The 23249-nt window shown below is 60.2% G+C and overlaps 2 protein-coding genes across 15 annotated transcripts; both read left to right on the top strand.

Annotated features, from left to right (window-relative positions):
• The first annotated feature begins 869 nt into the window (after positions 1–869).
• On the top strand, positions 870–13340 carry PDLIM2 (PDZ and LIM domain 2). 8 transcript variants are annotated; one of them, XM_040626526.1, is made up of 10 exons: positions 870–1331; positions 2451–2545; positions 3241–3392; positions 5826–5895; positions 6003–6154; positions 6310–6388; positions 9672–9754; positions 10001–10146; positions 11619–11736; positions 12790–13340. In XM_040626526.1, the coding sequence occupies exons 2-10, from the start codon at positions 2453–2455 to the stop codon at positions 12965–12967; spliced, it is 1071 nt and encodes a 356-aa protein (XP_040482460.1). In that variant the 5' UTR covers positions 870–1331; positions 2451–2452; the 3' UTR covers positions 12968–13340. The 8 variants fall into 8 exon arrangements, with proteins under 8 accessions (XP_040482460.1, XP_040482461.1, XP_040482465.1 ...); XM_040626527.1 differs by having other exon boundaries at positions 2414–2545; XM_040626525.1 differs by having other exon boundaries at positions 875–986.
• A 5302-nt stretch (positions 13341–18642) lies between these two features.
• Positions 18643–23174, top strand: CUNH8orf58 (chromosome unknown C8orf58 homolog). Of its 7 annotated transcripts, none has more exons than XM_040626523.1 (7): positions 18643–18713; positions 19898–20409; positions 20744–20884; positions 21007–21124; positions 21256–21368; positions 21606–21694; positions 22208–23174. In XM_040626523.1, exons 1-7 carry the CDS (start codon positions 18665–18667, stop codon positions 22317–22319), a joined length of 1134 nt encoding a protein of 377 aa, XP_040482457.1. In that variant the 5' UTR covers positions 18643–18664; the 3' UTR covers positions 22320–23174. The 7 variants fall into 7 exon arrangements, with proteins under 7 accessions (XP_040482457.1, XP_040482456.1, XP_040482453.1 ...); XM_040626522.1 differs by having other exon boundaries at positions 21582–21694; XM_040626521.1 differs by lacking the exon at positions 18643–18713 and adding an exon at positions 19073–19260 and having other exon boundaries at positions 19366–20409.
• Positions 23175–23249: the final 75 nt, after the last annotated feature.

Here is a 23249-nt window from a genome sequence, read left to right as displayed (position 1 = left end):
TGATTCTGGGGAACCATTTGCCAGATGGTTCTGAGCTGGTGCCTGGGGCCTCTCCTGGGCTGCCCTCTCCCTCTCCCTAGAGCCTGGGTTCCAGGCGGTTGGTTGGCAGAAGGCTGGCCACATGGCAGCGAGGGCTAGTGGTGATTGTTGGGGCTGGCCCACCCCCCAGGCAGGGCAGCAGAGACGGTGATGGGAGGGCAGCCAGGAATGGAAAAGGCATCAGCCCAGGAGAGTGCCCGGCGACCGCCAGCCAGGATCCCCCCAGCTCCTGGGCCGGGAAGGTCGCCCTGAGCCGAGCGGGCTTGCGAGGCATCTCTGGCAGGGAAGCTGTCGCAGCCCCAAGAGCCCAGCAGCCCGCAGCCACCGTTGGGGACCGGAGCTGAGGAGGGCGCGGGGGCCGCCCGGGCTTGGGATCTGTGGGTGTCGGGGCTGCATCCGCGCCAGCGTCGGAGTCGGAGCCGCGAGTGGGCGGAGGAGCCAGGCGGACAGCAGACAGACCCAGCCGGCCCTCCTCCGCCCCGGCGCGGGGTGTGGGGGTGCTCGAGGGCCCGGGTGAAGGCGGGTGGGCGCGGCCGGCCTGGGAGAGCGTCAGGGGGCGGCTGCCTCAGCTGTCTGCGCAGTGGGGCTCGCGACCGTCACCGGAACGCCTCCCCCGCCCTCCCGGAGCAGTTGGGAGGAGAAGGGCACCTCGGGGAGGACTACCGCAGCCTCCAGGGAGCTCTAGGGAGAGAAACCCCCGCGCACCCTAGCAGGGCACGGGCCAGGTGGCCGCGCCGGGGCTGGGCTGCGCGGAGGAGGCGGCCTCCCGGGCCAGGGGCGGCGGCAGGGGCGGCCCCGGGATCACATGGGCGGAGGCAGGTCCTGGAGCCCCGGGCGGGCTCTCCCCAGAGTCGGGCAGACGGCGGTGGCGGCGGCAGCGGCGGTGTCTCCTCACCCTCCCTCCTTCCCTTCCCTTCCCTCCCGGGTCTGGCCTTCCAGCCCGACGGGTAAGCGGGAGCCAGGTGAGCGCGCCCACCTGCGCACCGTCCGCACGGCCGGCGACCTTCCCGGCTACGGAGACCTCGCAGCTCGGCGCGCCCGCGCCCCCTCGGCGCTGCTCTCAGCGCCCCGGCTCCGTCCTCCGCCCACGGCCCCTCTCCCTGCAGCCTCGCCTGGAGGCCGGTGCTCCCCGCGTGCTGGGTTTTCCTGATCCCAGGCGTTCCTCCTCCAGCGCCCGGCCCGCGGGTACTTTGGCCTCGGAGCGTAGAAGGCGCCAGAACTGGGAGAGCCGGGCCGACGGGCTGGGCACCTCCCCGTGGCCCGGGGCGCGGAGTCCACCGGCCGGCTCAAAGGTCTGAGAATCCAAAGCCTCTGTGAACCGCCGGCCTGGGGACCAGGGGACCTGGGGACCTGGGCAGGGACGGGGGCTAGGCCTGGGCAAAAGGCGAAGCCAAGGACCAGGGAGAGAGCAGACAGCCCTTCTTGCCTGGGTGCCCTCTCCCCAGGCTCTTAAACACAGGAAGTGGCCCTAGTGTCCTTGATAGATTCCGACAGCACTTGCAGTGTCCGGGCCTCCCCAGGGGCAGCCCCAGGGTGGGTGCTGGGCAGGGTGGTGGCCCAGGGCTGGCATTACAGCTTCCTGCCTGGGCTGGCTCCTGGCTCCGTAACTAGAGGCTCAGGAAATCCTAGCAGGGCTGGGTCTGCAAGAACACTCCCTTGCCCAGTGGAGGGGGCAGTAGATGGGAGGCCCGTGGCCCCAGCTAGCAGGCAGCATCAGTCAGCTCGCCCTGCTCGCGGCTGCCAGGGGGTGGGTGTGCCCAGCTAGCAGATGAGCCCGTCCTTCTGGCTGGGGCTGTTCAGAGGGCAGCAGGCCCCTGGAGGAGGTGGGAAGCCTAGTCTTGTCTACCTGCAGCGCACTGCCAGGGGCTAGGCAGGCAGCCAGGAGGCCCCTCTGAAGACCCTGGACCCACCCAGCCAACTCCTTGAACAGTCTGTGGTGGCATCACCCCTGTGTGTTTGCTGTCACTCCTATTCGCAGAGTGCTGCCCTCCCCCAGAGTGGGGAGGAAGTACCTTGTGCAGTCAGTTTTGGGGACAGGAAGCAAGCACTGGTGGGACTTAGCCTTGCTGGTGGAGGAGGGGGGAGAGGCAGGAAACGGTGACATCTCCTGCCACCTGCCAGCCCCTGCCCGCCTGGTCTCCATCCAGCAAGCCCTGTGAGGCACCCTAACAGCCTGCCTTCTGGGAGCTGCTCCGCTGAAGAAGGTGGCGGTGGCGGTGAAGGGGGAACTCAGAGTCATGGCTTCCCAGGGTGGGGGGAAGTGAAACGGGGTGGGGGGGGAGGAGTTAGTCACTTCCTCTACCCTCCCCCTCGCCACCCCCCAGCCCCTAACTGGCTGCTCTCTGGACCTGTCATCCCTTCTCTCTTGCTTCAGCCACCACCTTCCAGGGTCTCCATCCTTTCTTCCTCAGATATGGCACTGACGGTGGATGTGGTGGGGCCAGGGCCCTGGGGCTTCCGGATCACTGGGGGCAGGGATTTCCACACGCCCATCATGGTGACCAAGGTAAGGGCTGGTTCCAGGAGCTAAGGAGGTACCCCCAGAGTTTGGGTCTACTCTGTCTACCTGGTCTCCACAGGTACCTTTCTTTTTTTTTCTGGAGTCAGAAGGCCTGCTTCTAGGACTGTTAGCCTGGGGAGAACCGGGGCCCCATTGCCATGGGGATGTGGTGACCCCTTCAGGAACAGACTTCTAGGGAGAGAAAGGGATCTGGGCCAAGTACGGGGCCTGCTCCTTCTCCTTGGTCACCAACCCGATACCTGCTGGCAGCCACTTGGGGGAGGTTACCAGAACAGGAGCCCCAAGTCCTTGGCAGTTTCCTCTTGACCCCGGCCCGGCCAGGGAGCATTCATGCGGCAGCTACCTGCATGGTGTGGTTTGCACGGGCAGGGCTCTCTATGCAGAAGCATTTCCACGCACAGCCCCTGAAATTCTGCCCTTTCTTCGGGAGGCTCTGTGAGAATGCCAGTCCTGGGGTGAGGGGGGTGGTTCCACTCCAGTTTTTGGAGGGGATTAGCTGATGAGCTGGACAGACACTGCTGGGCAGGGAGACAAAGGGGGACTCAGGCCAGCCTGGTTCAGATCCACTTCTGTGTTTCTTGGGCAGGACAGAGAGAAATTCCCTCTTCTCCGTCCCTACAGGAATGTCATCGCTGTCGCAGCAGGGCTCTCTCCGACCGCTTGTTCCTCATCCCCTGCAGGTCACCGAGAGGGGCAAGGCTGAGGCTGCCGACCTCCGGCCTGGCGACATTATCCTGGCCATCAACGGGGAGAGTGCCGAGGGTATGCTTCATGCTGAGGCCCAGAGCAAGATCCGCCAGAGCCCCTCACCCCTGCGACTGCAGCTAGACCGGTAGGCCTTCCACCACTGCTGGGCCTGCCGGCATTCTTCTCCGCTCTGCCAGCCTGCTGCGCGGTGGCTGCCCCCCCGCCCTGCGCTCAGTCCCGACCTGGCCTTCCTGGGCACTTGGGACTCATCTTTGAGAAGGTCCAGGCTCTGGAGCTGTAGCAGGGTGGGCTGAGGGGTGTCCCAGTGCCTGGCTGGGCATGCAGCCATGGGCAGGGCAGGCTGGCATCAACCACCTGGATGCCCGGGTTTGACTGGTTCCCAAGTGTGCAGGGTACAGGGTGTGGGCATGAAGTGGGTTGAAGAGGGGAAAGGTGTGCTTTAGGCTGGGTTTCCTGGGCCCCTGCCTCCAAGAAGGGGTGGCCTTTGTTCAGGTCCTGGGGGGTGGTTTGAGGAGTGTGGGGGCTCATGCCCCATAGAACCCCTCTGTCCCTCCCCATTGCCTCTCTGGGCTGTGAAGGTGAAGGCAGAGTCCCAGGCTTGGGTTTTCAGCCAGGAGGTCTGGGTTTTTGGGCGGATGTGTGTGTGGGGGGGACAGGTGGCCCCCTGGGGTGGGGCATCAAAGTGAGTCATGGGGCAAGAATGCTGGGAGACCCCCCCAGCCAGGAGAACCCTCGGGCAGGCCTGGGACCTGAGTCAGGTGCCTCCTGCCTCTCCGCCACCCCTCCCCTCCCTGGGCTCTCACTGGGCCTGGCTCCGTGCCCTCGCTTCACCCCCACCTTCCCCCAGGGTTACAGAAGCTGGCTCCCATGATGCTTTCAGGGTCCCGGCCCCTTTAGTGACTCCCTCATGCCACTCAGGCTCATGAGTGTTTGCAGGAGTGGGACCCAGAGGAGGAGTGTGGAGAGTACCTCATGGCATCTGGGAAGGGAACCAAAATCCACAAGAGACTGCAGAGTGGGGTGGCAGAGGGGCAGGGAGTTGCTGACACCATCAGTTCCTCTAGGCTCCTCTTAGAGGGACCCAGTGCCGTCAGCGAGTGGGCCAAGTCCCTCCAGGCCTCCAGCTCCATGCTGGGCAGGTCAAGACTCCCTGCCCCTTCTTGCTTTTGTCTGGCCTGCTCCTAAACCTCCCGGTCTCCTCCGCAGGAGCGCCCGGAAGCTCTGTGGCAGGAAGTGATGCTTGGACTGGAGCCAAAGCCCGAGCTCCCCTCACTCTGACCCCACACCCCTCCCTGGGGAGGCTGAGGCTGTGCGGTGTGTGGTGACTGCGTGCTGGTTGACCCCTCTAGAGGTGGCCAGAGATCCAGGAATGGTGTAGTGGGGTTGGGACATGGCAGGCTTTCTTCACCCTCAGCTGGTCCCAGCCCTCCAATGGCCTTCTGTTTAAGACGCCAGTGGGAAGGGCCTTGGAGGGAGGTCCCCGGGGAGCTGAGGTGGGGGCACCTCTTTTGCTGGCTACCTTGGTGATTGGTGGGGAGCTGGGCCTGCTTGTTGCCCTGGCTCTCTGGGTCCTGCAGGATGGGGTGGGGGGACAGTCTCCACCCTTCGTTTCATGGAGGAGAAGCCTTCAGAAGGGACCAGGGAATGACTATCTCAAAGGCATTCCAGCCATGAGCAGCAAAGCTGGCGGGGGATAGCCTCGGGCTGGGCAGAGGAGAATGGGCAGCTGGCCCAGCCTTCGCTGGGCTTTAGGAAACGCACTTTCTCTCTCTCCATGGGTGAAAGATGAAGGATTATTTATATGAAACAGCAGTCTCCCCCAGAATCAATCTACCAACTGAGGCTGACCAGCAGCAAAGTCTGGATGAAATGCCAAAAAAACAAAACAAAACAAAAAGAAATAAAAGGAGGGGCGCCTGACTGGCTCAGGTGGGGGAGCACGCAACTCTTCATCTCTGGGTCTTGAGTTTGAGCCCCATGTTGAGCAGAGAGATTACTTAAAAAAAAGAGGGACGCCTGGGTGGCTCAGTCTGTTAAGTGTCTGATTTTGGCTCAGGTCATGACCCTGGGGTCCTGGGATGGAGCCCCGTGTGGAGCCCTGTGTTCGGGCTCCACACTAATCTAGGAGTCTGCTTCTCCCTCTCCCTCTGCCCCTCCCCCTGCTCCTGCTTGCCGCGTTCTCTCTCTCTCTCTCAAGTAAATAAACGAAAAATCTTAAAAAAAAAAAAAAGAGAGAGAGAAAGAAAAAAGAAAAGAAAAAAGAAAAGAAAAAGACGGGATACTGTGAGTTTTTAATAAAACTGAATTTATGAAATTATGTCCATTCTACATATTGATGCTAAATTGCCCAGTCCTTTGAGAAATGATGGTGGTGGTTAATAATAGTTGTCTGTTTTGGATCTGGCAAAGTTGAAAGTTGACACCCTGATGTCCACATGTTTTGAATATTTTATGAGTCTTGCGAATCTGTTGTGGGAAGAGCTGAAATCTGCAGCCCCGGTCAGGTGAGCTGCGTTCCCGGACTCCTGTGACCTGCCGCCCTCTGGCCTCTCCGCAGGTCCCGGGCCGCTTCCCCTGGGCAGACCAACGGGGAGAGCTCTGTGGAAGTGCTGGCGATGCGCTTCCAGGTAGGATGGCGCCTTCTGCTGGGCAGTCCAGCGCCTGAGGTGGGCGGAGCCCCGAGGGGCAGGGCCGTGGGGGATGGGTGCCCCCTTCCCAGCCCTTCTCTCCACAGGGCTCCGTGAGGACGCACACGGACAGCCAGTCCTCCCTGCGGTCTTCCTGCTCCAGCCCCGTGTCCTCCAGCCCCCAGCCAGGCAGCCCCTTCTCTACCCTGCCCCCCAGCAGCCCGCATGCCCTCCCCGGAGAGGCCGTGGGCAGCCGCAGGTGAGCGCAGGGGTGGACACGACGGCCACAGGGTCCCGAACAGACCTCTGAGTCTCAATAGCTGGGTTTAGGGGAGCCTGAGGGCGCCCTCCGTGTCCCTGAGGCAGGCTGGGTGGGATGCCTGGCACCCGCACAGTCCATTTCCTGCATTTCAGTTTCCAGAGCCTGGCACACTCCCCGGGACCCACTGCTGCTGACCGCTTCTCCTACGGGGGCCGCCCCGGAAGCCGCCCGGTGAGGGTGCCTGGGGGGAGGAGAGAGCCTCCCACCCTGGCTGGTTCCCAGTGGCCCTCGGGGGGGGGCGGCACAGGGCAGGTCCCCTTTGGGCAGCCAGCGCCTCCATCTCCCAGCAACAAACATGCCCCTCTCCTAGGCCAGGAGGCCACTGTGTCTGCTGGTGGGCCATGCTTACTGTGCCCCAGCCCTGCGTGGCCAGTCCCAGGTGGTCTCCTACCTCCTGTCCTCCCACTCCCCGCCGCCCCCCTCCTGCTAGCGTCCTCCCTCCCTGAGTGTTGCTCTTGGGCCAGGGCTGAAATCGTTTTGCTGCTGTTGTTGGGACGGTTCCCTTTGGCTCTGGCTGCATCTCCTGAACACATTCCTCCCCGTTCCAAGCCCCATGCCCGCCCCCAACTCCCATCACCCCATCCCCCTTCCTCCTCCTCTGACTCATTCTCCTCTCTAAGGGCAGGGGGTGGGGAAGTGAGGGAGTGAGGCAGCCAACAGTCCTGGGCTACAGCTGCTGGGGGCAGAGTTGAGGGGGCATGTCCAGCCTTTGGGGTGAAGGGGATGAGGCCCAGCTGCTGGAATCCTACCTCCGGTTGATTCTGCATTCCAGAAAGCAGAGCCTTTGGAGATGGCTGGGGGAGGGCATTAGAAACTGGGGGCTCTGGAGAAGGAAGGAGAGGGCTCCTGCGGGGGCTGCATGGCAGGAACTCGCCAGTGACTCCTTGTGGGCCCAATCAGTGGCCCGCCTGGCGATGTGGGCATAGAGACGCATTCGATAAGATCCCCATCTTTAAAGAATTTAAAGTGTAGTTGGGGAGATAAGACAAGCATATAAAGCAGTTTTGGAACAATTAAGAACTAAACAGTGTGGTCTTAATTATAAAAGCAGGAGGCATTCTGGGAGGGGAGAGTTGAGTGTGGGCTGGGTGGCCTGAGAAGGCTTTGTCAGGAATTTTGCTGGACGTCAGAGGTAGGACCGGGTAGGGTTTAGATTAGAGAATGATAAGCCAGGGAGATGGGAAAGCAGTGTACAAGCAAGACCTGGCGTGTTTGGGTCTGGTGGGCGTGGGGAGGGGCTTCTCTGGGAGATCTTTGGGCTGAGACCCGCTGGGAATGCGCTTAGCCCAGGGCATGGCTGGAGAGGGTCCATCCATCTTGGCCTTCTCCCTTGTGGTTCCCAAACTTGGGCAAAGGGGGGTTCTGGTGGTACAGGGAGTGGCTCCCGAGCCAGCCCCGGCACCTTGGCACCTGTTAGAAATGCACATTCTCAGGTCCCAGACTGGACCTACCGAATCAGATGCAGGGGTGAGGGTGTGGAGCAGGGTCACCAATCTGTGTTTTACGGAGTAGTATAAACAGGAGCCCTGGACTGGGTGGCAGGGAGACTTGGGGTAGTCCCACCTGTACCATCTAACCTTGGGAAGCCCCTCTTTCTCTCTCTGGACCTCATAGTCAGGCCCCATGCTCTGAGTTCCCTTCTTTGGCCCGAGGACTGTGGTCATTCCTTCAACAGACTTTTGCTGAGCAGTTGCTTCGTGTCAGGCACGCTGCTAGGCTCTGCGGACGCACTGGTGGACAAACAGAAATTCCTAACCCGATGAAGCTTGCACTCTGGTCTGTAAATGAGGCTGTGGTCAGGTGGTGTGGGAGGCACAGGGTCCCACATCTCCCTCCTGGGAGCCACCGTGTACTTTTAGCACCTTAAAGGCTCTAAGAAGTCCCATGAGAAATATATTTAATTTTATTAATTTCCTGAACTTACTTAACTACAAAATTTCTCCTGGGATTCCCTTCCCCCTCCGCACACACCTGCCACTCACTTATTAACATCCCCGTGTTCACCAGAACACAGTTCGAGAGGTGCTGGCTACAGATGAGCTCTTGATGGGCAGGTGAGCAGCTTATCTGGACTTGAGGATGAAAGGTTCCTTCTGTGAAGGCAGGTGTCCCTAGCTGCCTGGGAGGGAGGGAGGAGAAAGGCAGAGCTGCTCCCAGTAAGGGAGTTGGGCTCCTCTCCACCAGGGCACGAAGGGGGTCAGAGGTGCCCCCACCCCACTCTGCTGTGGCAGTGGCCTTGCACTGAGGGCTGCACTGAGCCCCAGGCCCAGGTCACTACCAGCCTTTATGGGGCCCTTCTGGAAACTGGAAGTTACCACCTCGGGTAGGCACGTGCCTTGGTGAGCAGATGTGAAGTGAGACAGCACCCCTCCCTCTGGCCGGCATGAGGACTTAGCTTGCAGAAGAGAGCCTGGGTGGATGTCGGCCCACCCGCTGGGCACAGGCCGGCCCCAGACAGTGAGGTGGGACATGGTTCTTAAGTAACTGGTGCTGACTGTCCTTCCTGAGGAAACCATCTTACCGTCTGTCAGCGGGCCACATGGCACCACGAGCAAGAGGAATGGAGACCTGTGAAAGAGGGCTGCAGGGGTGAGGGTCTAGGGTTGTCTTCTCAAAACCTCAAGTTTCTGTTTTTAGCTGAAACATTCATGCAGTTTTATCATTTGACCAAGTACTTTGTCCCTGACTTGGGATTTTAAAATGGAGGGAATTTGGTCTTCTGGGGAACTGTGCCCTCAGCCCGGTGCACTGTGGCCCATCTGGTTGTCTCTGAGGTACCCTTTCCGTGGGGGCTGGCGATGGAGAGAGGAGGCAGGGTAGGAGGGGTGGGTGCAGAGGGGCAGGCCAGACAGTGGAGCAGCAGTGAGGCTGAAGGCGAGATCTCCACATAGACAGCAGGTATAAAGAGCCCAAGATGGACAGTACACACCTAGGGAGGGGGGCTGCTGCTGGGGTGTGGGTCCAGAATGGGCCTGGCCCCGCAAGACTCCGTGGGGCAGAACCAGACCTCCGGGGCAGCCAGGAGACCCGGGCCCTCTCAGGAGAGGAGGTGTGTGTAGGAGAGAGGTCCCTCCTGCAGCCCCAGCCCTGACTCTAGGAGGGGTCTGGGGCCCTTCACTCCATCCCTGTGTTTCCTCCTCCTCACTGCGAAAGGATCTGCTCACTTCCTCTTTGCTGTTCTGCCCCTTGCCCAAGCTCCTTGCAGAACCATTACGCTTCCACAGTTGGGCGCTGGCCGCTCTCCCCTTCTGGGACTGAGCAGAGCAGTCGCTAGTACCTGGAGGGCAGGGTTGGGGTGATGGGCCCCCGCAGAGGGCCTGCGGGTCAGCAAGAGCTGGGAGCCCTCTGCTGTTGGGCCTGGGGAACAGCCGGGCTTGGCTCTGCGGCCCAGACGGCGGTGCTGGCCAAAGGCTCCAGCCGCTGACTCCTCCCCTGGTGCCTCTCTGTCCCGCAGGCCAGCCTCACCCGTGCCGGCGACTCGGCTGTGCGGGTGCTGCCGCCTTCCCCGGGTCCCCCTTCCTCCAGCCCCAGGCTCAGGTACCAGCGGGCCCTGGAGAGTGGGGTGGAATCCTGGAGGGCCTGGGAGGGCAGGAGACAGACGGGCTTTCCAGAGAGGAGGGATGGGGTGGTAGGGTGTGGGGGGGTCCCGGCTGCTTTAAGCCCAGTTGGCTCTCCTCTGAATCCCCCCAGGATCCTTCCCCTAGGGCACTCTTTCCCTGCCCCCATGCGGGTCCTCATACCCAGGAAGGGACCCTTACTCCCTGCTGCCTCCTGTCTCTGCAGCGTGGACTCGGAAGGGGGAAGCCGCCTTCTGGAAGAGGACTCAGAAGTCTACAAGATGCTGCAGGAGAATCGCGAGGCACGGGTCGCCCCCCGGCAGTCCAGCTCCTTTCGGCTCTTGCAGGAAGCCCTGGAGGCTGAGGAGAGAGGTGAGCCCCAGGGGCTTTGAGTGTAGGAAGCAGGTTCGTGCGGGACCCCTGGACCCTGACTGGACATGACGTTGCACTAGTATTTCTTCAGTGCTCACCACAGGAGGAGGCACGGAGGGGAAATCCCTGCACTAAAGGAGCTTTCCATCTGGTAGGAGTTACAGGGAAAATTGTAAGGAAAGTGTCAAGGGAATGATAAAGGTGGGGGTGGCGCCTGTGGGGACTGGGTCTCCAGGGAAGGCTTCATGGAGGACGATGAATTTGACTTGACCCGTGAAGAAAGATCAAGACTTTAACAAACGACCTTAAGATGGCAGCAGGGAGTTCCAGCCTCAGAGAGGGCACTGGGGGGTGGGGTGGGCAGGGAGCGCCGCGGCCCGTGGTGGCTGGCAGCCCGAGAGCTTTGGTGTGGGAGCGAGAGAGTGGTGGGGCCTGGTCTTGGACGTCAAGTCCTGGCTGTGGGGTCTCATGTGCCAGGTGGAGGAGTGCCCTAGCCCAGGAGGGCCTGTTAAATCATGCCAGGCAGAGCCTCAGATGCTGAAGGGAGCGAGAAGAGAGATGCGGGCCCTCGCCAGCCATGCAGTTGTTCATCGGGCAGACATTTACGGTGCCTGTGTGATGGGCCAGTGAGTGTGGGGGCCGAGGACAGTCTGCCCTTGAGCAATTGTTTAGCGGGGCGGACGGGCCTGCGCAGCTGCTGAGATGGTAGTCAGGGTGCAGTGGTAGTGTGTGTGTGTTGGGGGACATTGCCTAGTGCGGGGGAGAGACGAGGAGGCCTGGCCTGGCCGTGGCTTCAGGGAGGCAGATGATGGGACAGTCGGGAACACTCACCAGTACGTATCTGGTGGCTGGTTTCAACTCTGACAGTTAGCTCCTGCTGTGTTCCGGGGGGTGGGGGGTGCAGGGAGTGAATCTGGTCCATCAGGGCTGGGAGACCTTGGTGCGCCCCCGGACAGGGTCCCCTCGGTGGGGGGAGCGCAGACAGTCAGGAACGGCTGGAGCCTGGCAGTCCTCGGTGCCAACAGGGACCATACCCGCCCAGTAACATCCGTGCTTCTTCTCAGTGTTGTTCCAAGGCTGCCATGCCACAGGGCCCATAAACGCCCTTTGAAAACCGTGTAAAGCTCTTGCGGTGCTGCTATCATCTACCATTACCATCTTTTAATGAATATCGTCGTGACTGGATCACGAGGGCAAACGCTTGCTTGGTGGGATGTGGACACGGCACAGACGCTCCTCGGCTGCCTTAGCTTGGGCTAACTGCGCCTCAGCCAAGGAGCCGCTGCCATCGCTCCCTTCTTTCATTGCCTCCCTGCCTCACACCCAGTGTTCCTTGAGAGGGGCGTGCGTAAGTGCACCTTTTAGGAGCCCCCTCTGAGCTGTGCTGGAGGAGTGTGCGTGGCTAAGGACAGCCTGGCTGCTGCCAACCCGGGTCGAGCTCTCAGGCGTCTGTCTGCCCCCACCCCTCCCAGGTGGCACACCGGCCTGCCTGCCCAGCCAGCTGAGCCCCCAGTCCTCCCTGCCCACCTCCAGGGCCCTGGCCACCCCACCCAAGCTCCACACGTGTGAGAAGTGCAGCGCCAGCATCGTGTGAGTACGGGCAGCCTGGGAGGCGGGCAGGCCCTGGCAGGGCAGTGGGGGGTGGGGCAGGCCATGGGATGCCCTCAGGAGGGCTCTGCAGACAGCAGCCAGTCAGGGCCCCTGGAGGCGGGGGTTTCTGCAGCGCACGGCGGGGGTGGGGTGGGGTGGGGTGGGGTGGGGTGTATGTGGCTTATTTTCAGGCTTCTTCCAAACGCCTTGCTGGCTTCTTCTTGCTGCATCTCCTCCTTCCGGATTTCTTTCACCCTCCCCAGAGGAGGAAGAAATGCTACTGCTTCTGATTTCTCTCCAAAAATCTCAAAGCTTCTGGAGATCTGCCTCTAGATGAGGTGCCTCTCCTGGAAAATGTTGCTGTCCCCCCCCCCCCTTTGGAAAGGGGTGGGTTTTCCAGAGGTGGGTTCGTTTTTCTCAGTGGGTGGCATCATAATACAGCCATATTCTCGGCAAACTGCTGAAAGCCCACTCCCCCACCATCAGTTTCTTGCACGCAGCGCTAATGGTCAGATGACTCACTCACTGCAGGCAAACCGTCAGCCTCTGCGGGCTTTAGTGTCCCGCCTGCGGAATGGGCTGCCATCCCTGCCTGCTGTGCCGACGGCGCAAGGAGAGTGGTATATGGGGTGCTTCTCAAAGAGCAGCTGCAGGGCTCCCCAGGACTGTCAGAGGGATCGCTGGCCCGCACCCCAGGGCTTCCGCATTTCCAACTGGTCCCCAGGGGATGCGAGGCTGTGGGTCCTCATACCTGGGACCACATTTTGAGAACCACTGCTCCATTAACGGCCCGAAAAATTCAGGCTGCAGTTTATCTGCGTTTGTGTAAAGGAAAAATGACTTTTTTTTTTTTTTTAAATTAGAGGTCCTCGGGGTGGGGGTTGGGGGGTTATTGAAGCAAGAGTCCTGAAGGAAGGCCTGGGGAGTCAGGGTCTGACATTTGGGGACCTTCCCTGACTCTGGGCTGGGAACTAGGCTCCCTGGGAAGAAAGGCATACCTATCGCCCCACCTCCACCCAACCCCCCCAGTCTGACCGCTCTGCCCTCTCCCAGGAACCAGGCCGTGCGTATCCAGGAGGGCCGCTACCGCCACCCGGGCTGCTACACGTGCGCGGACTGCGGGCTCAACCTGAAGATGCGCGGGCACTTCTGGGTGGGGGACGAGCTGTACTGTGAGAAGCATGCCCGCCAGCGCTACTCCTCACCACCCACCCACGGCTCCCAGGCCTGAGCGCCCGGCTGTGCTCTCAGCCCGCCCTCGACTCTGTGGGCACCTTTGTGCCAGGGCCATGCCGATAGCAAGTTGGCGTGGAAGGGTGGTGGTGGGTGGTGGGGCCCCTTCCTCCACGCTAGGTGCGGCCAGGGCCTGGGGCCTGTCCTGGGCTGTGCGTGAGGACAGCCCCGCCACTTCCCCCTGCAGGACAGGCGGTGCCCCGAAGTCCGAGGTGGGCGCTGCATCGGATATCTTTGTGCAACAGGGGTTAAGCAGATTGGGACACAGAGAGAAATATGTAGAAAGAGAGGGGTGGTTAGCGGTGAAAGATATTCACTTTGTAAAGTTTTCAACATATGAGCTCTATAAATATATACATGGACAAAACAAAGTAGATCTTTCCTCTCCTTCTCTGCCCTGGCCCCTGGAGATGAGCTTCTCTCTACCACTGGCTAGAAAGTCTTTATTGACATATTTTCCCCCCTTTTTCCCCACCCCCCCACATGAACCCCTACTGAAGAGGCTTGTTTCTTTTAGCAGAAGGTTGTGCTCTTTCTAGACACCCTCCCCCCCCCCTTTTTTAAGGTTTTATTTTCAAGTAATCTTTACATCTGATGTGAGGCTCGAACTTACAACCCCAAGATTAAGAGTTGCATGCTCCACTAACTGAGCCAGCCGGGTGCCCCTCCTGGACCCTTTTTATTTATTTATTTTAGATTTTATTTATTTGAGAGAGAAAGAGCACAAAGCATGCATAGACGTGGATGAGCGGGGGGAGGGGCAGAGGCAGAGAGAGAAGCAGACTCCCCACTGAGCAGGGAGCCCGATGTGGGACTCATCCCCGGACTGCGGGGTCATGACCTGAGGCGAAGGCAGGCACTTAACCGACTGAACCACCCAGGCGCCCCACCTCCTGGACTTTTTTATAAAGATGCCAGTTTTACTGGGATAACCCCTGGTACTTTAGAGGCATGAGTTTCTCACTGGGAGCCTGGAGAGGAGGAGGGATGCTGGAGTGCGGGCAGCAGAGAAGCAGGAGGCGGGCCCGGACGTCCATTCTGTCCAGACCCAGCTCAGGGACACAGTCTCATGCTCACTGACACCAGTGAGCTCCTTGCTCTACTGGGGTGAATGCTGCCAGCCCAGCTGACTTACCCACATGAGCCCGGTGGGCAGGGGCGGGGGCAACATCTGGAGTACTCCTGCACTTGGCCGAGGCTGTCTGCACCCATCTGAGAAAGAGAATCCCCAGAAAGAACTTTGGACAGGGCTGCAGGTTAGCCTTGCCTGGGAAGGACAGGCCAGTGGAGCCCCACCCTGAGGAACCACCACCCACCAAGGTCCTCACCTCCAAGCCAAGGTTTTCTGTGTGCCCCTTCCCTGGGAGACCCTGCTGGCTTCACTGGTAGTTGATTTGAAAAACAAAAACAGGGGCGCCTGGGTGGTGCAGTCATTAAGCGTCTGCCTTTGGCCCAGGGCGTGATCCCAGCGTTCTGGGATCGAGCCCCGTGTCAGGCTCCTCAGCTGAGAGCCTGCTTCTTCCTCTCCCGCTCCCCCTGCTTGTGTTCCCTCTCTCCCTGGCTGTCTCTCTCTCTGTCAAATAAATAAATAAAATCTTTAAAAAAACAAAACAAAAACAAAAAACAAAACTGAAAACAATGGGTGACCAGTGCTAGGTGTGTCTGCCCTCATGCATGTTTGAGTTGGGGCAGGGGGCAGAGGTCCCCTACCAGATTTAGGGCTTGATTCACCCACCACCCCAGTCCTAATTCAGGAGGACATTTCAGAAAGGTGCCTGGGTGCTGCTGGGTGCTCCAGACCCACCCCGTCACCCAGTTAGCCTGAGGAAAGAGTCACAGCCTCAGCTTTATTTTGACAGAAAAGATCAAAGCTGGCCTTCAGAGACAGTGCTATCTGGCTCTTTTTGGAAGGAATCTTGGTGGAGACTGTTTGTGTTCGCTCCTCAGGCACCCGTTGACATAATTGACACCTTTGACATAATTGTCTCACCTTTTGCCTGGATGGCTGCCTTTGTTTTCATAGAAAAGATCAAGGCTTTCTGTGGCTCAGGAATACTTCAGGCCAGAACACCTGGTCGGCCACGGGATGGCCTCCTTGGCGCCACCTACTGTCAGGTGTAGCCCACGACAGGGGAGAAAGCCTGCAAAAGGGGCATTCACCCCCTCTGTGAATACCTGGGTCCTGGCACAGCGAGAATACAGAAGAATGTAGCATTTTTCTTGCTTTCCTGAAGGTTATAGTCAAGTGGCAGCAACTGAGCTGGCACGAATGAAATCATACTCCATGGCGCTGAGTGCTAATGTGGGACATAGAGGTGTGCCCTGTGAGCGCAGAGCAGAGACCACCTGTGTGTGAGGACAAACAGGACTTGGACAGGTGCAGTGGACAAATGCCGACGGATGGGGGTGAGTGCAGGTGGGATGCTCAGCTTAGGGCAGTGGCTGAAAGAGGTACCAAGAAAAGACTGGAAAGGGAGATGGGAGGCTTGAGTGCCAGAAGAAATGGTTTGAACTTTGAACCTTGAGGATCTGGGAACATTTTGGAAAAATGCAGGGAAGTGACAGGTTGGAAAAGGTGGGTGGGAATATTAACATGGTCAGATCCCCGCCTGTAACAAAGTGGGGTGGGCCAGCAGTGTTCTAGGGAGTAGAGAACAGATGGGAGTAGACACCCTTCTGAAATGGGCATGTCAGTGAGTTGCCAAACGCCTTTCAAAGGCTGGACAGGTTCGAGCTGAAAGTCACCCGTTGAGTTGTGGCAGATAGCTCTCCTTCCAGCGGCCGAGGCTTTCAGAGCGCTCCGCAGCTCCACAGCCAGCCCCAGCCTGGGAGCAAACGTCTTTGGAAGACGGAGTTATTAGCCAAACCCGTTGGTCAGAGGAGAAGGTTGGGGGCAGTCTTTGATCTCTTACCCGCGCCGTCAACCCCATCCCAAGCCAGCTGTGCACCCAGCCCTGTGACCCAGACTTGTAGGGGGGAGGAAGACCACCTAATTATAAGACTGCAATTTGTCCAGTGCTGTGCCCTCTCCATTTTCTGCATCTGGGGGAATACCTTCGGAAATGAGAAGATTCAAGTTAGAAGTTCCCTGAGAGGGCATCTACTATATACCCCTTCAGTTAGAAATGGGGAGGTGACATTCCCAAAGTTACACAGCTAGATAATTCTCACACACAAACGGGTAAGCGCCTTGAACCTCACAATTCTGAGGCAGGTAGTGTCCTCCTTGTTCTATAAATGAAGAACCCGTGGACAGGGGAGGGGGCTGGGAGTGGGACTTGGAGTCTGAATCCCGCATTTCTGGTTTGGGGTGGGGGCTTTTGCTCCTCCATCACCAGGGGCTGCCTTGCAGGCCACAAGGGAGGTCACCATGGCTCCCAGCCATCTCTACTCTGGCAGGAGCTGCCCCTAGCCTCTTGGCTTTGCCCTTCCTCCCACAGGGCCACGCTCAGTGCTGAGCTTGCAGGAAATGTGCTTCCTGAGGCTGGGACTCCCCCACGGAGGATGAAGGGCAGCTGGGCATCCCTGGCCTCAGCCTGAGGGTGGACTCTGCTCAGCCACGTGTCTCAGGAGCTCAGGGCAGCTGCTCACCCGTCAGGTGGGCAGCGAGGGGTGGCCGTGCTGCCCTTGCCATTCCCTCAAGCGTCACTCGAAGGGGAAGGATTCTCCTCTGGTGGTGGGCAGTCGTGCAGGGGTGCAGAACCGTCCAGGTGGTGAAGCCCTGACCTAGCTCTGGTCACAGGGCTGCTCCAGCCAGGGCTTCAGAAGGCCAATGCGAGGGAAGGCTGTGGCTCGCCATGAGGGATCCCCTTCACCATGCCGGCTCAGGCGTATCTGCATGGGGAGGAGGCACAGGCGCGTGGCCTGGAAGGGAGCGTGCTTGGGTGTGTGTTGGTGGGGGTGTGGGTTCTTGGAGCCCACACAAAGCCTTGTGCTGAGACACTCCTGTTCCAGATGCATTCTTGCCCTAGAGTCACCAGGGAGACTGCTTGGAATCTGGCCCCACATTCTCCAAATTCAGGGCGAGATCTAGCAAAGGTTCCCTCCCTTTACCTCCCCACCCTCTCATTTTGGAGGAAGGAAGCCACCTGATAGGCCAGCCCTCCGATCCTCCTACCTAGGGAGGGCTGGGGTGGGGTCTGACACTGCCTGTGGGGTTTGGTGCCACGCGTCCTATTGGACAAACATAAAGCAGTTCCTGCCAGGCCCTGCGTTCTGTTTCCCTGTCTATATCTGCGAAAGAGGAATGGAGTGGGGTTGCTGTCTAGGAGGATAGGGTTAGGAGGGGGCGACCCGGAGGACCTATGCCTAGCAGGGAAGGGCTTGGCCTGGAAATCAAGGTGTTAAGAGACGGCAAGTAATTCAGGCACTAGGCTCTCATTCTTTCTCCAGACTTGGCGGGCCTCAGTTTCCCCATGTTATACAGTTAGAATCTTACAGGTTGCGGCTCTCTGATAAGGTTCCTGTGTAAGGTGTTTGAGGAAGGGTACGAGGGAGCAAAGAGCAGAAGAGGGTGGGCTTAATGTTTTCTCCCCTCCCAGTTAACGGCCACTTCCTTCCAAAGGCTCTGGCTCCAGCCCCTCCCCCAGAGGCTCAGGTGCAAGTTTGCACGTCCGCCCTCTCCCTTATCTGCCTCCAAGGGATTTGGGTCCTGCTGGGATTTTTCCAGCCCTGTCCCCTTCCTTAGGAAGATGAGGTTTCCTTAGAGGCCCGCAGCCCCTCCGGTCCACACGCTGTGTCACATTTGGCAGCTGCCTGGGCTCCTAGCCTCCTTTCAGTCTGGGAGCCTTTGAGGGTGAGGGATGGTGGAATCCCAGGACCAAAAGAAGGTTGGGGTGGGGACAGGAAAGTGTTTACACTTCCACCGCCTCCAGGCGGCTTCCCTGTCCCCCTGGCTCACGTCCCCAGATCCTGAAGCCCCCCCCCCCAAGCCCCAGCTTTAGGGTGCTCTGGTAAGGGAGAGGTCTGGGACGAGGAGGGGATTCAGACCTAGCCCAGAACTCAAGGCACTTACAGTTGTTGGAAAGGATTTCCATGTAGACAGGGATCATTTCCCCCTTCTATCGCGTCAGGTTTTTGAGTGGCTGAGTGACTTGCCCCAGGCACACGGCTGGGAGCGCTGGGACAACATTGTCCCGGTCTGCGCTCTTCCCGCAGCCAGCACGTGGGGCTCCATTTCCTTCCGCGCTCCCGTCCAGTCCCCGCCGACCTTCCACCCCCATCCCCGGCTGCATTTCGGCGGCAGGAAGACAGAGCAGCATGTGAACGGGTAGTGGGGGGTGCCGGGTAACCCCGCACCTCCAGCCACACAACGTCCGCAGGCGGGGGTCTCCGCTCCCCCGCCGGGGGCGGGAGCGCGGGGCTGCCCGGAGTCCGAAAGACAGCGGATCGAGGCCTTTTCCCGGCTCCCCGGCGCGCCCGGCGCGGCCCTGCTCCCAGCCCCCGCCCCCGGCCCCCCGCGGCCCCTCCGGGCGCGCCCCCCACCCCCCGCCGCCCGCACACCTGCGCGCCCCTCCCCCACTCCCGCCCCTTCCCCCTCGCCCCCGGCCGGGAGGGTCCGGGGGCCGCGCCCAGCCGGGGCCGGACGCGCGTGCGAAGCCGCGCGCTAGACAGCGGCGGGGGGACGCTGGCCGGGATCGCGGGCGGGCTGCTGCGGCCGCGGCCGGGGCGCCGCGTCGGGGCCGGGAGCGGGGCCATGCTGGGCCGGCGGCGCGTCTTCGCCGTGGAGCCGCTCGGCGGCCAGGGTGAGTCGCCCACCCCCCTGGCCGGCCGGGGCCTCCTGCCCCGGAGCCGACTCCCGCGCCCGGGCCCCGGTCTGCGCTCCCCGTCCCAGCCCGTACACCCCGCCCGAGGCGCCCGACCTCGCCGCCTCCCTTTGGACGGGCTGAGCGGTGGCGCCGTGCGCGTTGGAGACCCCCTGGGTTTGGGCGTTAAACCAGCCACCACCGTCCATCCCACGCCCTCCGGCTCCACTTCCCTCGAATTCCCGATGTGGATCCTTCGCCCAGCCTTTGCCCCCGCCGGGAGGTCCAAAAGCCCCCTCCGCGGCGGCGGACCCCTTCCCGAAGGAGACTTCCTGGCTGGCTTCCTTGGCCGGAGGGGGGGGGATCTGGACCCCCAGCTCTCCCGCGTGGCGGGCGGTGAGACGGAGGCGGCCCTCCGTCCTCTCCCGCACTAGTTTGTGCATCAGTGTTTCAGCTGGGGACCCAGCGCGTGGGTAGGGCCTGCGCAGAGGGGACAGTCCTCCGGCGCTAGTGCTGCTTCTCCTACACCCCCTCTCCCCAGTTCCAGGTTAAGTTTTTTTCAACTCTCCACCAAATCTTCACTATTTCTCATTTAAAAGGACAGAAGCCCGCAGTGGATATAGCTATTGTTATTTTTATTACCCTCCCCCAGGAGCTCCAGGAGAGACTTCATCCTGCATCCTGATGCTAGTTTGGACCCCAAGCTTCCTTCTTTGTGCCCGTCCCCGTCTCCCTGAGGCCAGAGGGTCCGGGTGGGCGTCACAGCCCTATTGCCCGTGGGGAGTGGTTGAAGAGACTGAGGCTCCCTATTCACGACCTGGAGGTCTTAAGCTGACCCCAGGCGCCGGAGCCCACGAAGAAAGCAGCTACCCCTCAAAAGGAAGATAGGCCGTACAAGGAGCTGGTGGATATGCTGTGCACAGCTTTGCCTGCCACGCAGCCCAAACCCCGGGGGGGGGTGTGTGTCTGTGATGGCCAACAGAGACTACTGGTGAAGGGAACCCATGTTAAGGTCTCCCAGCCAGGGATGGGGAGAGATCTGGGCGGGGCTGTGGCTGTCCAGTCCCGTCCCCTCCCTTCACCTCTGGCCCAGGACACTCCTCCTCGGGGAATGCTGCCAGTTGCCAGGAATGCTGGGGGCGTGAGGGGCAGCCTGCCCAGCCTGATGCTGACTCTCCTTGCAGATGGGGTTGCTGAGGACTTGGCACACGGTTGTGTAGTACCTGGAGTCAGCAGCACCTACAGACGGATCCCCGACGCTGCTCAAGCGTGCTCACTGGACTCCTGGAAGGGGGATGGCCCGCTGAGAGGTCTCGGGAGGCAGGAGCCACTTCTCAAACTGGCCTCCCGGGACTCAGGCGTGGAGATGGTGGTTGGGGACAGCCCCCTGACTACCTCCCCGGGCCTTTCTCAGGACTCTCTGGACTTTGAGCCCACAGGGAGCCCTGCGCCCCTGGGCCTTGCTTCCTTGGAGCCTGCTGCCCACCTAGGCCGGCTTCTGGCCAGCCGTAAGCTGGAGCAGGTGCTGGAGCGGTCCCGCCAGCTCCCGACCTCCCCTGCCAGCGTGTCACGATACCCCAGCTCCCTGAAGTCGCCCAGCGAGCCTGAATGCGAAATGCCCCTTTTTGGAGCAGGGGAACAGGAGGCCGCCGAGGCAGAAACTGCCCTAGGGGCAGGCGTGGAAGAAGCAGAGGTGGTGAGTGCCAGCTCTCAGGCTGGGTGGAGAGTGGGATGGAAATGCCTTTTACATGGAGGGGTGGGTTGCTGGCTGGTGGGGCCTCACTGACCTGTTCTCCTTGGAGCTGTCTTGGGGTGGGGCGTTCCTTGCCTCTAACTGAAGGGTTGTTCTCGCCTCAGCCCACTCCCAGCTGTGTGGAGGTGGGCAGTCTGGGGGCCTGGCAGCCTGCCTGGCTACATACTGGGAGGCCAGCTGGGGGTGTGTGCCTCCTCTCCCTGGCCTCTCTGCTCCCACCTGCTGGCTGCCGAAGATGGGAGCCTGGCTGAGTTCAGAACCTCGCTCCGTCCCACAGGCTGGGGGCCTAGGGCCTGAAGCCTGGGCCTGTCTCCCAGGGCAGGGTCTCCGCTACCTGGAACACCTGTGCCTGGTGCTGGAGCAGATGGCAAGGCTTCAGCAGCTCTGCTTGCAGCTGCAGACCCAGAGGCCCCCGCAGGTGAGTGAGCCTCAGGGTGGGCAGGCCAGTGGGGGCCAGGTGTGGGGGAGGCAGAGGAGGGCCGGGACCCCTGGAACCAGCCCTTGAGTTGGGTCTTGAGTGCCCGTCTGTCCTGTGCGCAGGATCCTGAAGCGGAGGAAGAAGAGGAGGAGGGGGAGCCACCCGTGGCCCCTTCACCTCCACCTTCTCGTGCCCGAGGCCATGAGGTGCATGAACAGCTCAGCCAGATGCAGGGGACAGGTGAGGGGCAAGCGCGTCTCCCTGTGTGTCTTGCCTGCCCAGTCCCCCCCTCCCCCCAGACCCTGTGAGCCCTGGGCTTGATGGGTGGCCTCCTGCTTCCGGCCCTGGGTAATCTGATTCTCTTTCTGAAGGGGCAAAACCAGCCGCACCCCTAAAGGTAAGGCTGCCCGGTGCCAACCCTCCCAGGCTGTTAGAGGCCACAGCAGAGCCAGCTCACATTTTTCCACCCTCCCAGGGACCCAAGGTAGGTGATGGGTGTGTATGGAGGCAGCGGATAGGATGGACTGGGGTTATGGGCTGGTCGGGATGTGTGCATAGCCTGAAGGCCAGGGACGCTGGGACAGTGATGGAATTCCTGATGCGGGCAGGTGACTTGTCCTGGCTGTGCTGCCCACTGTCTCTGGGTCAGGGCTATGTTGGGAGGAGCTCTCTGGTGATCCCCTCACCCTCTGCTCAGCGGGATCTCTCCCACTGGAACAAGGTCAAGGTCCTGCTCAACCGGATCCGTTGGAGGAGCCCGAAACACCCTGAGTCCCCTGCCCCTCCTGATGGCCCTGGGACCCAGCCCAGGTAAGGGCAGAGGAAGGAGCCCGATGAACCAGGACGCTGAGATGGTACTGCCAGTCGTGTTTTTTTGGTCCCTTTGAAATCTGAGAGACGTAGATAGTCCTGGAGAGGGTGCTGGAAGAAACAGAAGGTAGTTAAAGCATCCCATTTACAGGGGAGGAGGCTGGGGACTGGGCTGGGGAAGGAAATTGCTTTCCTGAGGCTACCTGCATGGTGAGTCCGTGGCTGAGCCAGGAACAGAGCATGGGAAACCCCTCATGCCCGTCCAGCAAGCCCTTGCCCCTCGCAGCTGAACCTTAGGCCACCTCCCGGATTTGCTGGGAGAGCAAGGTTGGGACACGAAGGATTGATTCCACAGATGATGGGGGGTAATGGTGAATAACTTGGCGGGGATAGGAAGCACTATGTCGATGTCCCCAGACTCGCCACAGCAGGTATGCAATGCTCCATCAGCTCTGGGCCATTGCTGCCTTCGTTTCCCCCTCCAAACCTAAAGCTACCTTTCCTTTTCCACAGGATTGAGTCAAGGGGCGTCCCTGAAAGACCTCCATGCCAGCCCCTCCGGAAGACCTTTATGCCATCATTTGTGGTTAAGAAGCAACGAGCAAAAAACCTTTCTGTATGCTGAGACCTCCTGGTGCAGGGACGTGACCCTGGGTGGAGGGGTGTGCAGCGAAGCCTTCTTCCTTGCCCTTTGTCCTGTTGCTGCTTCTGGGCACTGCCAGGAAAAGCTGCTGATGCTCACCCTTCTCTCTGAGGAGAGGGCTGGATCTTTCTCCTCTGGGCAGCCTGGCAGAGGAGCCCTGGTTCCCTGAGAGGCCCCAAGGTGCGACAGCCCCTTGGCTCCTTGCGGGTTGCCGGAAATCCCGGGGCCTAGTCAATGTGAACGAACTTATTTATCAGGAGTCTGCGGAGCGTGTTTGGCATGGGGATCTACTGGGGCCTCGCATGTCACAGATGTGTATTTGTGCAAAATGATACATGTATGTCTGTGAGTCTCACTGTTGTGAACTGGCTGGATCCAACCGTCTCTTCTGAATCATGCACTCAAAGTGTTGGTCTTCTGGGGGAGGTGACTGCAGAAGGATGGAACCGACCTTCATTCCTCAGTGGGCCGTTACTGATTGGGAGTCCTGCTTTCCTTCTCCTACCTTCATGGGTAGCCCCAGGACAGAGGTGGGGGTACTATCTTGGTGCCTCTGCATGGAGTTTTGTCTGTGAAGCAGAGCCCCTGAAGGCCGAACCTGGAATGGAAGGGTCAGGGACAACATGGAAAATAGAGTAAGCTTCAAGGTCTGTCTTCAGCTGCTTTGGTCCCTAATAACCTTTACACATCAGAGACTCATACTAGCTTTTAGACCTTGACAAAAATCCCTTAACTTTTCTGAGCCGTAGCTTCCTACTTCATCTCCCAAATGGTTTAATGATACCTGCCCTACCTACCTCACAGTCTTATTATGCAGATAAAATGAGATCAAACTGTCTCAAAGTGCGTTGCGAATGTTACATGAACAGGAAGGGGGAGGGCATGGGGTTGGAAGGAGGCCAAACTGCAGGG

The sequence above is a fragment of the Ursus maritimus genome, unplaced genomic scaffold (assembly GCF_017311325.1).
Source record: "Ursus maritimus isolate PB19 unplaced genomic scaffold, ASM1731132v1 scaffold_11, whole genome shotgun sequence".
In the NCBI taxonomy this organism is placed as follows: domain Eukaryota; kingdom Metazoa; phylum Chordata; class Mammalia; order Carnivora; family Ursidae; genus Ursus; species Ursus maritimus.
The sequence above is the reverse complement of the archived record's forward strand: the minus strand, read 5'-3'. Positions and strand labels throughout refer to the sequence as shown.

Coding starts and splice junctions, on each gene's coding strand:
- PDLIM2 (XM_040626526.1), top strand. CDS start 2,453: ATGGCACTGACGGTGGATGTGGTGGGGCCAGGGCCCTGGGGCTTCCGG. Junction 2,546..3,240: donor CGCCCATCATGGTGACCAAG/GTAAGGGCTGGT, acceptor CATCCCCTGCAG/GTCACCGAGAGGGGCAAGGC. Junction 5,896..6,002: donor TGCTGGCGATGCGCTTCCAG/GTAGGATGGCGC, acceptor TTCTCTCCACAG/GGCTCCGTGAGGACGCACAC.
- CUNH8orf58 (XM_040626517.1), top strand. CDS start 19,624: ATGCTGTGCACAGCTTTGCCTGCCACGCAGCCCAAACCCCGGGGGGGG. Junction 20,410..20,743: donor GCGTGGAAGAAGCAGAGGTG/GTGAGTGCCAGC, acceptor TCCGTCCCACAG/GCTGGGGGCCTAGGGCCTGA. Junction 21,125..21,255: donor CAGCCAGATGCAGGGGACAG/GTGAGGGGCAAG, acceptor CTCTTTCTGAAG/GGGCAAAACCAGCCGCACCC.